The sequence below is a fragment of the Tachysurus vachellii genome, chromosome 8 (assembly GCF_030014155.1).
Source record: "Tachysurus vachellii isolate PV-2020 chromosome 8, HZAU_Pvac_v1, whole genome shotgun sequence".
In the NCBI taxonomy this organism is placed as follows: Eukaryota; Metazoa; Chordata; class Actinopteri; order Siluriformes; family Bagridae; genus Tachysurus; species Tachysurus vachellii.
Window position 1 is genome coordinate 5,853,190 of NC_083467.1, and position 13,214 is coordinate 5,866,403.

Here is a 13,214-nt window from a genome sequence, read left to right on the forward strand (position 1 = left end):
TGGAATCCCCCCCCCCCCAGCTAATTAAGCTAGAAATAACACAGTGATACACCATATGGATACTTTATGGCTTTATTGTAGGTTTTGACATGGAGATGTCCACGTTCTCACTGCCCCAGGGTAAAAAACAGGACACACAAACTTAACTGCTCTATATTTTTATTTAGCTGTCTGCAATTGTAATTATAACTGATAAACCTTCTTTGTCATTAATGTTCACTTTGAGTGATACATCTCTCATGAGCCACATATCAAATTTGGTTTTTAAATAATAGGTTGCAAGTTTTTTAGATGATTGTACTCTATCTGATTAGTTTGCTTTCCAAATATGTGACTTCATCCCTAATTGGAACCTTTATATTCTGTTAAATATTTAATAGGAAAAGGAGTACATTTTTTAACATTAGTCCCGAAACTCTGGATAAAGCACCTAGACACTATAATTTTTTCACCTGCATTTCATTAAAAAAAAAATAGCTGTATCATCAGCAATATGAACAAAGGGGTGCTTATATATGTGCAATGCTATCACTTGCATTACTAGAAGTAGAGCAACAGGATCTTCCTGTTTTATGCATCCTGGTTAATAAACTGAAAATCATCTACAATTGTGTCCAAGCTCAACTTTATTCTTTCTTTTATTCAGTCCTGTGGCTCACATCAGTATGGAAGCAAAGGTCTTCTTCAGCAAGAAGTCGCCCTGGGCGGATGCCCGAGTCCTCATACCTAAATCTGCCACTGACACCGGCTGTTGACCGCCACTGTTGATCTTCGGTTTCTCACTGTGCAGACCGCTTCAGCATTTTATTAGGGATCAGAATAAATCATTAAATAAAAATAATTTTATAATGGATAAAAGACATTGTAACTATGATAAAAAAATAACTATAAAATCCCAGAGTAAACTTGATTGATCATGATTAGGTCATCCTTAGTTGAACTGAGTAGGATTGATCTAGTAATATTTTAGTTCAATGGATCACAATCAGCTTTTGGCTGAATTATATACACATATAGTGACTTTGACATCCTGAAGTGATCTCAGGTGAATTGATCAACTAACAACTATCAACTAACAATTTCAAATGTAAATTTTATAGTGAATTAAAACGTGCCTCCTGGCACAATTATTTTGACAGATGCAGTGACTTTGAAGAGCAATTATTAAAAATTTCCACAGTAAAATTTAAAAAAAATAATTTTAGTGACCATAGAATAAGTCATTATGAAATGATCTGACTTGGTTTGATCAACTAACAGTTTAATTAAATTTGGCTCTTAGCACAATTATCATTGAAAGATAGACTGTGATTTAGAAGAGTTAAAATTTCAAAATCCCACAATAAAATAGTTTTTTGTTGTTTATTGTGAGCACAGAGGAGTTGATACTTGTCATCTGATTTGATTTAATCAACTAATATTTTGCCCTATTCCTTTTTTTTGAGTATTTATAGTAATAGAGTAATAGTGCTTCTTGTCGCAAATGGATTGACGGATATAGTGAATTTGAAAATCAATTATTCTCTTTATTATGAGCATAGAGTAGGTCATCCTGAAACTGCTTACAATCTGGACTGTATATTTTATAATTCATATAATAATTTTTTTTAAATGACAGTGTAACAAATTTCATTTATTCCATTTTACTTTACAGAGAGTGTCTTCTTCTCAGCTTCTGTTCTGTCAGATATTCAACCCAATAAAACAAATAGATTTAAAAGAAATTTCTCAGTCTCCTGTAACAACAATAAAAGAGTCAGAGCACTTTTTCAACAACTTTTTGTCACTGTACCTCATGTGATGTACAGTGTGATGTCATACTGGGATGGTTTTGTCAATAATATACTCTGGAAAAAAATCTGGAATTCTAAATATATTTTAATTAAGAAGATGAGGGATATCATTTAAATTGCTGTATAAATATTCTCCTGTCAAGTCCTTTATTTCATTGAGATTTAAAAATGTTTTTCTTTCAAATACACTGTTTTGGTTTCTTTGACCACTGTAACAGGAGATGCCGCCTGAAGTGGGGCTCGAACCCAGATCTCTGTGGTAGTCTCGATCAACCATGTGTGTTTCTAGTTGTTAGTTTCTTTTATCCTCCCTGACTAAGTTTTTTTTTTATTTAATTGTTTTGAATTGTGTTGTTCTTGTTTTGTTTGCACTAAAGTTATTTAAAAACAACAACAAAAAAACAACCAGCAAACAAACAGATTCTTCTAGAACATATTCACACAAAACTTTATTAGTATCCCTATCTGGGTTACAATCAAGTACAACTTTATTACTAATTCTAACTGGGTTAAATTTATCTTTAGGAACATGTCAAACTTGTTCTTTGCTCCTAAAAAGCTACTTACCAGGTAACTCGATTATGGGCTTTTTTAGAAGAAGAAGAAGAAGAAGAAGAAGAAGAAGAAGAAGAAAGTGCTGTTTGCTCTCAGTTACAGGTACAATGACTTTTTAATTTGTGGTTTAGAGTTCTAGACTTACAGAAATACATCCTGTCTTTGTTCAGTTATTTCTTCCTAATGTAAATCTCTACCACAAAGTAGGTATTTATTTGCAGTTTATTGATTCTTAAGTAATAAAAGAAAATGTTCAGCAGACACAAGAGCAAGACATCTGTTTAGTGTAAACATAAAATACGCATCTCTCCATCCAATTCACACACTGTACTCACTGAAAAAGTGTAAAAGACGTCAGCTGGAATTGTCACATCTCACTTTAAAAGAAAGCTGCACACTGAAACACATTAAATATGTTGGGACTGAAATATTTGTGATGTGTTCAATGAATCTGATGCTAATTTGTTGGAAGAAGCTGAACTCAGAATCTGTTACAAAATAAATCTTTGACTCTGTTGAACATCACATGTTAATTACTGTATAAATGTTAATATGCAGGATGGACGACCCACTTCATATGTGGACCACTAATTACTCTGTAGACTTTTACTTAGTAATAGTTATATTATTATTAACAATAATTCACACTTGTGTTTAACTCTCACTTTTAGTCAGCTATTTCAACCCTACATCGGGATGCTCCAGTATCTCCACATCACCCAGTTTCTCTCAATGATCACACCAGTTAATGTTTGAACAAGCTCAGTAGTTAAAGAAGTTACGCTCATGAATATTAATGAGTCTCCTCCTGCCTTGCAAGGTTTGGATATTTGTCACAAATCTATCTGATGTTTGTAAAACCACAAACTGCAGGTGGAGGGAAACTGAGAGCTTGAATTCTCTTCCACTGCACAGTTTAACACATAACACACACAGCCAGCTAAACATTTCACCCAACATTAACAACATAGCACTAACAAGTACAAATACAAAGTATAATACTTTATATTAAAGTAATATACTGTATTGTGTAAAGACACAAGCGTTTAAAGTCTTAGGTTATTACAAATGATTTAAAATACATCAATAAATTTAAATAATCTATTTCAGATATCATGTTCTACATTTAGAGACTTTAATGATTTTAATTTCCTCCTGTGGTTTATTTATTTATTTAATTTTTGTAGTAGTTATTTTAAATTAATATCACTTTATTTTGATCTACTAACTCTTCATTTTAAACAAGTCATTATTTTGTGTAACAGGAACAATGACGACAACTAAACAGGACAAAGGACGGGGTACACTGACAATGATCTCGCCCTGCCATCGGCAACGCAGCACGGTTAAATAGACATGACAATGAACACATAGGGAACAGGTGTGTAGAGACGGGGAAGAGTAAACAAGGGCGGGGCAGACACGTGATACAGAACATAAACAGAAGCACATGGCCAAATGTCCGGGCTGAACCGTAACCGTAATAACGCTGTAGCATGCAACCCGAACAAGGATGAGACTTTTACTGATGGTTTTATGATGTTTAATCCTTTATGAACATTAATCCATTCACCATATCACCAACATAAGACATGTAACTGATCAGCTAACATTGTTCACAATCTGCTGTCTTACATTTGTGCAAAACGAACACATTAACGTACAAAATGCTCATATCTCAACTTATTTAACATCTTTTGCCTCTTCTGAGGGGCTGCAAGTGTGAATTAGACATTAACCACGGCTCAGGGTCGAAGTTATTGCCGTATTTTGGATACCAAGCTATACTATAAACTGCACTAGCCAGGGCGCGCGCGCATCGTAAACAAAAAAAGGGCGTAGCTTAAGTCCGGAAGTCAACCAGTGCAATACAAAAATCTCAAAATAAAAGACAATCGCCTTTCCTGTAACAAAATATACTTATGGTTGTTTACAAATGCCACAGGACTAATAAACTTTTCACAATGAACTGTTCAGTGCTTTCAAATTTCAACAAACTTTCACAAAGAATCTGAATCTTTTAATCTGCAACATTTCATTAATAAACTGGAATAAAACAATATGAGCTCTAACTGATCTGATTCACTCTTACAGAGCACTGAAGTGGGAGGATCTTTAGAGGAGATTCATTAGCAAAAACACATAGATATGGCAGTAATTTACCAGTAAATGTGTGTGTGAAAGTGTGTACGTGTGTGTTAGTAAGAGGGTCAGAGAATGACAGCTTTCCTCTGTCCCAGTCCAGTTTCACTCTGATCCTCTGTAGTTTCTGTTCTATTGAGAGTGGAGTCAATGTCTGTGGTGTAGAACGTGCTCCATATTTGCCTTTATAATACCGCACATGCCAGATTCCACTACTGGAGAATATCCTCCCCTTCCTCTGAGCAGATTCTGTCATCACACCCACATACCAGACTGTACAGTCTCCAACATCAACATCCCAGCAGTGTGTCCCTGAGTTAAAGCCATCAGAGCCCAGGATACACCAATGTTTATCAAATCTCTCTGGATTATCTGGAAGTTTTTGTCTCTCATCACTGAATCTCACACTGGTCAGATCATCATATGCAATGAGTTTAGGATGAACAGTGTTGGGGTCCAGAGTTACAGGTGCTGAAAACACACACACACACACACACACACACACACACACACACACACACACACACACACACACACACACACACACACACAGAGGGCTAGGATAACATTACATTAACATGGAACTAGCTAATATTACAAAATTCATTAATAAACAAATATAACTGCAATTTTCAGAGCAATAATAACTGCAATAATTTGCTTAAATTAGAAATGTAACAAATCTTTATAATATTTAAATTTCTATAATAACTCTAAAACGTCTGTAAGCTGCTACAACTCTCCATGTTTTCACTCAGTTTCTCTGCTTACACTTCAAACACTGATCAGTCTGACACCTAATAGAAGCCTTTCAGAATAAGAGTTCCCTTATGTTACATGAGTACAAATGAACATAATAATAATAATAATAATAATAATAATAATAATAATAATAATAATAATAATAATAATAATAATATATTGTTTTTTTTATTATCAGTTTTGTTTTACTAAGCAAACTCAGAAAAATGAAAGAAAGAAAGAAAGAAAAAGAGAAAAAAGAAAGAAAGAAAGAAAAAAGAAAGAAAGAAAGAAAGAAAGAAAGAAAGAAAGAAAGACTCTTACTGTATTGGACAGTGTCCTGCATCTTCTCCCAGACTCTGAACTTCAGGTTGGCAAGATGTTTTGCCACATGGATCAGTGCTCCTGAAAGCTCCTCTGGATGCTGCAGTGTGCACTGGGCTCTGCAAAAACATTCAGGACTCAGTGTTGCTGTGGCTTTGGATTCAGAAACACAGAGAAGCAGAGAGACAGGAACCACATCACTCACCTTTTCACTGTGGCCTTGTAGTTCTGGAAAACAACAAAGCACATATCAGTGGATATGATTTACATTTTTACACCACTGAAATGTGACGTTTCTGATGATGGAAAGAAGTTTTACTTTCTCACAGTATAAATACTAACTAAATGATCCTCACTTGTAAGAACAGGATGCCTTCAACTCTCATCTCCTCTTCTATGGCTCTGATTGTGTCTGAAAGAGATGATATGTCTCTGCTCAACTTCTCAATCTTCTCCTTCATCATCTGACTCTTCTGCTCCTCTTCCTCTCTCAGTGCAGCGATCCTGACTGCCTCTTCATCTCGTAGAAACTGGTGAAGTTTCTCAAACTCTTCCTTAATCTGATGCTCTGTGTGTTGGGCCTGAACCTGCAGTGAAGAGGAAATTAAATGAAATATAACTGATTTTACAATTATAGAGAATATAATTCTATCAAAACCATAAAAAAAAAGAGAAATTCCTTTTGGAAAACTGAGTTCTGGTTTTGTTTGTGTTTGGATGCTCCTTCTGTCATTCATTTTAATCTAGGTTATTGTGGCAGAGCTTCATGAGCATAGGTAGGTCCATTCAAATATTCTATTATAAATAGTATAAAAAGTTCTGCTTCCTGCTTTGCTACTGTTCGGACGCTTTTACTTGCGCTCTGTGCTTTGCGCTTTTGCTGTTTCGCTTTTATCTTTTGATTTAACTACCAGCAGTTCAGCACAGTGCTCAAACTAGACAATTGGGCACTTACACTAAAACTACAAATTCCTGGAACTATATTGATATTTGGAATATTCAACAACTTGGGGAATTTGTCATAGCGGTCTACCAGTCTGCTATTGCCGGCAGTTTACAATCCTAAATCAGGACAACACAGCTGTCCACACTCGAACAGAAGAGAAAATGCCTTCTTTTGGATCTCAATCCACCTGCTGCTCAAACTGCAACAGACTTCTACAAAAGATTGCAGTTCTCGAAACAAAGTTACTTGTGGTGTTGCCGACCCTGCCAGAACATACAGCAGAGCTTCATCGTGGTCCCTCTCAACATAAAGCTGGTGAGTCCTGTGAACCTAATGCTTTTAAACAGGTCATAGTGGGCTCAGAGAAAACTAAAGTAATTGAGGACACAAACTGATGGCATAAACAGGGTGCGAGACCCAAAGGTGTTCAAGACATTAGACTGTCACGAGTATCACAAATTGCTGCATTAGCATCATCTACTGGTATTGTACCACCCCCTGTGCGGATTGAAAATAGATTTGAAGCACTAGTGAGTTTGGGCAAAGAATCCCCAAATGTAAATGGACACAGATCACATCAGCCAGTAGCTAACAGCTAACAGATGCTCAATATCATACAGGCAGCGGCGCTCCACTCAGACAGCAGCCAAGCCAAGCACGCTGATAGTGGGTGACTCTATTATCAGAAACATTGGAAGCAAGGACCTCACTACAGCTGGATGGTGAATCAACACCCAAGGACGTTTCTATGGATAACAACCAGGAAAAACAAGATAACACTCCCCAGCCTCCAGGAACACCAGAATCACAGCTGATGTCGTCACACTCTCTCTCCTTCTCTCCAACATCACCACTTCTGTGCTTTTCAGAGAAAATGGAGAAACTGGTATCTGCTGGAACTTCTATTGCTGCGAGTCCCCAAATATCAACCAAGAAACGGCGGGCTCCACAACCACCAAAGCCTCCGGGCCCAGCCTGCCCTCCTCCTCCATCTGAGAGAGCACTCTGTCCTCTGCCTCAATGTCAGTGATCACACCAGCCCTCATCTGCAAACAGCATTGGTAACTGATATGTGTTGGGTCCCCGCTATGACAGCAGTAACAATCAGAAATGTTTTCAGAACACGTGGGAGCCCAATGTCCCTTTAGCTTTCCCTATCTCTGTCTTGAAATGTGATAGAAAGACGAAGGCCCTCTCCAGCCGCACGACAATTCTATCAAATCTACTGCCTATTAGACGTCATTCTGATGGATGGATACAGTGCCAAAACCAGTTACTGTTAAATTAGCACTTCTGAACATCCGTTCATTAAAGAACAAATCATTTTTAGTTAATGATCTTATCACCACTAACAACCTGGACTTCATGTTTCTAAATGAAACCTGGTTAGATGACAGCTGCAGCGCTACAGTCCTCAATGAATCAGCCCCACCCAACTTTACTTTTATAAGTGTCTGTAGAGCTGTTAGAAGAGGTGGAGGAATAGCTGCTTTATTCAAAGATGCCTTTCAATGCAAGCAAGTGTTACTTGGTGATTACCAGTCTTTTGAATATTTGTGTATTGCTCTAAAAGGTACACCACGCTTTCTGTTTACAATTATTTATAGGCCTCCCAAATACACCCCAACTTTTGTTGATGAATTCACAAAACTTTTATCAATAATCTCCTCTGAATTTGATTATTTTGTTATTGCTGGAGATTTCAACATTCATATAGACAATGCAGAAAACAATACTGCAATTGAACTGTTAAATGTTTTAAAAAGTTTTGATCTGACCCAGCACGTGCAAGGTCCTACACACAATAGGGGACACGCTTGATCTGCTCATTAGCAAGGGTCTAAACATTTCATCCACTGTTATCAAGGATGAAGCGCTATCTGTCCATTTCTGTGTTTACTTTGATTTATTGATCTGTTCTGCCACTGATGCTAGATCTGTCTATGTCAAAAAATAGGTTCATAAATGAAAACACCATTGAGGTATTTATGAATGCTATATCAATGTTGCCAAACATATCGGCAGACTCTGTTGATGTTCTCCTTGAAAATTTTAACATAAAGGTTAAAGATGCTATTGATGGTATAGCTCCAGTAAAGGTCAGGATGATCACTGGCAGACGTAAAGCACCTTGGAGAAACACAACAGCTGTACAGAGCATGAAAAGAACATGCAGAAAAGCTGAACGTATGTGGTGGAAAATAAAACTTGAAGTACATTATAGCATCTATAAGGACAGTCTTCGTGCTTTCAATGTAGAACTAGGCACAGCTAGACAGATCTTCTTCTCAAACATTATAAACAACAACATAAACAACACTCGCACTCTTTTTGCTACTGTAGAGAGACTAACAAACCCCCCAAATCAAGTTCCTAGTGAAATGCTCTCTGACAACAAATGCAATGAGTTTGCAACCTTTTTCTCTGAGAAAATCAGTAATATCAGAATGGCAATAAATACGGCCTTATATGGTAAAGTGGTCAGTCAGACCTCATTACAACAACCTCAGAAATTTATCATTTTCTCAGAATTTGACATAATTGATATAAAAACTTTAGAAGAAACAGTACAACATCTTAAAGCATCAACTTGCAGCCTTGACACCCTCCCCACATCCTTTCTCAAAAAGGTACTTAACTGCTTAGAAACTGACCTCTTAAAAATAGTAAATACCTCTCTGCTCACAGGCACTTTTCCAGAGTCCCTAAAAACGGCAGTTGTTAAGCCTCTCCTAAAAAGAGTAACCTAGACAAAACCATACTTAGCAAATACAGACCAATCTCAAATCTTCCTTTTATAGGCAAGATCATTGAAAAGGTTGTTTTCAATCAGCTGAACAAATTCTTAAACTCAAATGGCTATCTGGACAATTTTCAATCTGGTTTCCGCCAACATCACAGCACAGAGACAGTGCTCATAAAGATAATAAATGATATTCGCTTAAACTCTGATTCAGGTAAAAATATCAGTGCTGGTGCTACTAGATCTTAGTGCTGCCTTTGACATGGTAGACCACACCATACTCTTACATAGACTGGAAAACTGGGTAGGGCTTTCTGGGATGGTCCTCAAAAGGTTTAAATCATACCTAAAAGGGAGAGGTTACTATGTGAACATAGGTAACCATAAATCTGAGTGGACATCCATGACATGTGGAGTCCCACAGGGCTCTTCTTGCACCGCTTCTCTTTAATTTGTAGAGAAGCGGCGCATACTTAGCCCTATACTTAGCCCTGTCCCCTAATGACTACAGCCCCATTGATGCTCTATGTAAGTGCATTGATGAAATTAACAGTTGGATGCATCAAAACTTCCTCCAGTTAAACAAAGACAAAACCGAAGTCATTGTATTCGGAAATAAAGATGAAATTCTCAAGGTTAACACAAACCTTGACTCTACGGGTCTAAAGACACAAAATAAAGTCAGAAATCTTGGTGTAATTTTAGAGTCTGACCTTAATTTCAGTGAAAGCGATAAGCAAATCAGCTTACTACCATCTCAGAAATATAGCCTGGTTTACATAAATACACCAGTCATTTTTATTAGGAACACTTATACAGTAAGAAAAATTGTTGCTTTAGAACCATACTGAGCAGAAAGGTATGTCTGAACACATACGTCTTTGTAAAAGTCTCATTTTAGGTCTTTACATTATCACAGTTACTCAATTTGCTGCATTACTCCACTATTCCTGTGACTGCAAACTTCAAATAACAGACTCAACTTTCTTACACACAAATATTTTCCTTTCTTTTCATCCTTGAACACATCCTAATACATTTGATGATGTTTATGGGTGGTTCCAGATAAAGACAAGACAATCATTATAAATAACATACAGGACTTACATACATATAGTACACAAACTCGCCATTGATAAACTTGCCATTCACTAAAGTCACAACTGTATGGTTTTAAGCTTAACATTGACTTAATCCTACATGGAACATTGAATTAGTTTTAATACTGTTGAGATCCTTAAAGGGGGTAAGCTGACAGGCCTCCACACACCCTGTTATATTTTATAGCATAAATATTATATATTATATATTTACTAAATAATCAAACAAGCTGTGCTTAGTGAAATACAAAAGAGCATCATAGTTTTTAACAAAAACAATAGTCCATTTCTCATGTTATGCTAAATCTACATTCAAGTTAACAATAAAATAGCCAACACCTGAAGCTAGATGATGTCTGGTCAAGTGAATGACAAAAGAAAACCTTTGTTATGACATGAGGATCTACAAAGAAATTGTAGCTGGAAGTGTTTTCATTTATTAATTTTGTTATATTTTGAATCAGAGGATCAGAGTTTGTTAACTACTCTGCAGACATGTTATTCTGTACATCAAAAACCATATTCGGTAGTCGCTGTTGAAATATGTATATACGTGAAACATTTACAAATGGGTTTAAATAGTCTGTGTACCTTTTACTCATTTGATATCCTATTTATGGCCATAGTCAGCTATGAGATCTCAGAGGTCTGGACCTCTGTCATTTTTTCTTATAAAATACAATGTGAAGCTCTTAGTCATATAAAATAATTTCCCAAAAACAAACTGTTGAAATGCTGGGTGGCTAGTGTAATGAAGGCCGGCAGAGAGAGTACGTAAACCTGACTTCAAGATGTTTCCTGTCGACAGAAGCTTCGCGTCATATTTAAGAGCTCAGAGAGCGGTGATAACGAAGTGTTGTGTACCTCACAGGGCACTTTAGAAAGGATGAATTTGGTGAAAAGGATAGAATAGAGTTTGTTGATGATGTAAATGTTCAGACACTTGAACACATGGTCTCTTAGAACTTCTGTATCAAACAATTAATAGTCTAAAAATAATAAACCAACAGGAAATAATGGTTTTACTGCAGATATTTCTAAAATGTTTGCACCTCTCTTGTCAGACTTTTTCAAAGAAAGTCTACAAAAAGAGTCTCTTCCACCATCGATGACTCAGGGCATCATCCCTCTGATACCTAAACCAAAAAGAAAAAAGATTAACTTTCTATTGATTTACTTTCTATTTCTACTGGTGTCCTACTGTATAACTCTTTTTAATAATGATTATAATTCTTGGCCTTACTTTTTGCTAAACGAGTTAAAGATGTCCTAATTTCAATTATAGATGACAGTAAAATCAACACAGAGTAAAAAAAATATTAGGCTTGTTTTAGATTTATTAATTTATTGTGACTTTATTGACAGGCAGTTTTATTTCTTTTCAAACATTTGACTCTGAGGGGATTAATTTATTCTAAAAGCATTGGGAAAATGTGACTTTGGTCTCTTTTTCTGCAAAATCAGAATTTTGCTGTCTAAGGCTAAAGATCTCTCCAGACTTACTTATGCAGTTCTCTCTTTATATGTTGATCAGGTTACTTTAAATAAAATGACAAAATGTTATTGGATTTTGTGTCGAGGAAAATGTTTCATTACATAAAAACCTTTTAATGAATAAATTAATGTTATCGTGTGAATTTTCCTGACTAATCTGAAGTATATATTTAAAATAAATTGGCTCAGGATAAATGATGCTGTAATGATATACACGACACGGGCCGGGGTAAGTGTATTGATGATGTATTGCACTTAGAACGCAAATGAAGCACAACAAAGTTGCAGCACGCTAAATCACACACGCTGGGGAAAAACACAGATGATAAGAGAGACAGGATCCTTGACGGGAACTAGTAGTTGCAGGAGGATAATCCTATCGCCCCGAAGGCGGGGGAGAAGGAAGGAGAGCCGGTTGTTGTGAAGCAAAAGGGAGTCTGGAGCTTGAATGACTGCGGGGAAAAATCTCATTAGTACATACGAGACCAGACAAAGACTGAGTGACTGAGAGTGGCTTATATAGGGTGTGTGTTGATTGATGAATGCGGAGCAGGTGATGCTGATTAGTACTCAGGGGAATGTGAGTGCTGGTGAGTGAGAGAAGGACCTGGTGGCTCCGTGACAGATGCTAACTCTATTTGAAATCATCTCCTCCTATGGTTTCTCTAAAACAGGTGGTTTGAATTTATTGTGGGTTTGTAACTATCACATTTCCAGGATCCCCATCAAACTTTCTAATTTTGACAGACAGATGTTACTCTTTTTTTTTTTGTTTGTTCATTTTTTAATTGTTTTAACAATAACATTATTATACTTGGTCAATTACTTAAACCCAACAGTCCTTATACCAAAAGTACTTATATACTTGGACAGAATTTCTCTCTGCTTATTCCATTCCTGTATCTGCAAAGGAATTCTTCATTGTGTTTGATTCCATTCCCTCAGGTCTGCTTATGCAACTGAGAGTGTCTTCGTTCTGTCAGATATTCAACCCAATAAAACAAATAGATTTAAAAGAGGTTTCTCAGTCTCCTGTAACAACAATAAAAGAGTCAGAGCACTTTTTCAACAACTCTTTGTCACTGTACCTCATGTGATGTCATACTGGGATGGTTTTGTCAATAGTATACCTTAGAAAAAAATCTGGACTTCTAACTATATTTTAATTAACAAGCTGAGTGAAATTTCATTTAAATATTGTATAAATATTCTCCTGTCAAATCGTTTATTTCATTAAGCTGCTGTTTCTGTAACTCTGCTAAAGAAACAATTGTGCATTTGTTTTGGACTTTTAATAAAACATTTCTGTCAGATATTCTTGTTTTCAACTAAAGTTCCTTTCCTGAGTTTTGCTTTACTTTAAAATACCTTGGTTT

General features: G+C 36.2%; 1 protein-coding gene across 1 annotated transcript; it reads right to left on the minus strand.

The window, feature by feature from the left end:
* Window positions 1–4,346: 4,346 nt before the first annotated feature.
* On the minus strand, window positions 4,347–7,547 carry LOC132850529 (E3 ubiquitin-protein ligase TRIM35-like). The gene is made up of 6 exons (XM_060877171.1): window positions 7,458–7,547; window positions 7,120–7,362; window positions 5,912–6,142; window positions 5,761–5,783; window positions 5,556–5,674; window positions 4,347–4,961 (listed from the first exon to the last, which is right to left on the minus strand). The coding sequence occupies exons 1-6, from the start codon at window positions 7,545–7,547 to the stop codon at window positions 4,417–4,419; spliced, it is 1,251 nt and encodes a 416-aa protein (XP_060733154.1). The 3' UTR covers window positions 4,347–4,416.
* Between the last annotated feature and the right edge of the window lie 5,667 nt (window positions 7,548–13,214).

Excerpts from the sequence above, each read along its gene's own strand:
- LOC132850529 (XM_060877171.1), bottom strand. The coding sequence starts at position 7,547 with ATGAGGGCTGGTGTGATCACTGACATTGAGGCAGAGGACAGAGTGCTC. Across the intron at positions 7,363-7,457 it reads GGCTGGGCCCGGAGGCTTTG|CACAGAAGTGGTGATGTTGG; the intron begins GTGGTTGTGGAG and ends TTCTCTGAAAAG. Across the intron at positions 5,784-5,911 it reads AAGGCATCCTGTTCTTACAA|AACTACAAGGCCACAGTGAA; the intron begins GTGAGGATCATT and ends GTTGTTTTCCAG.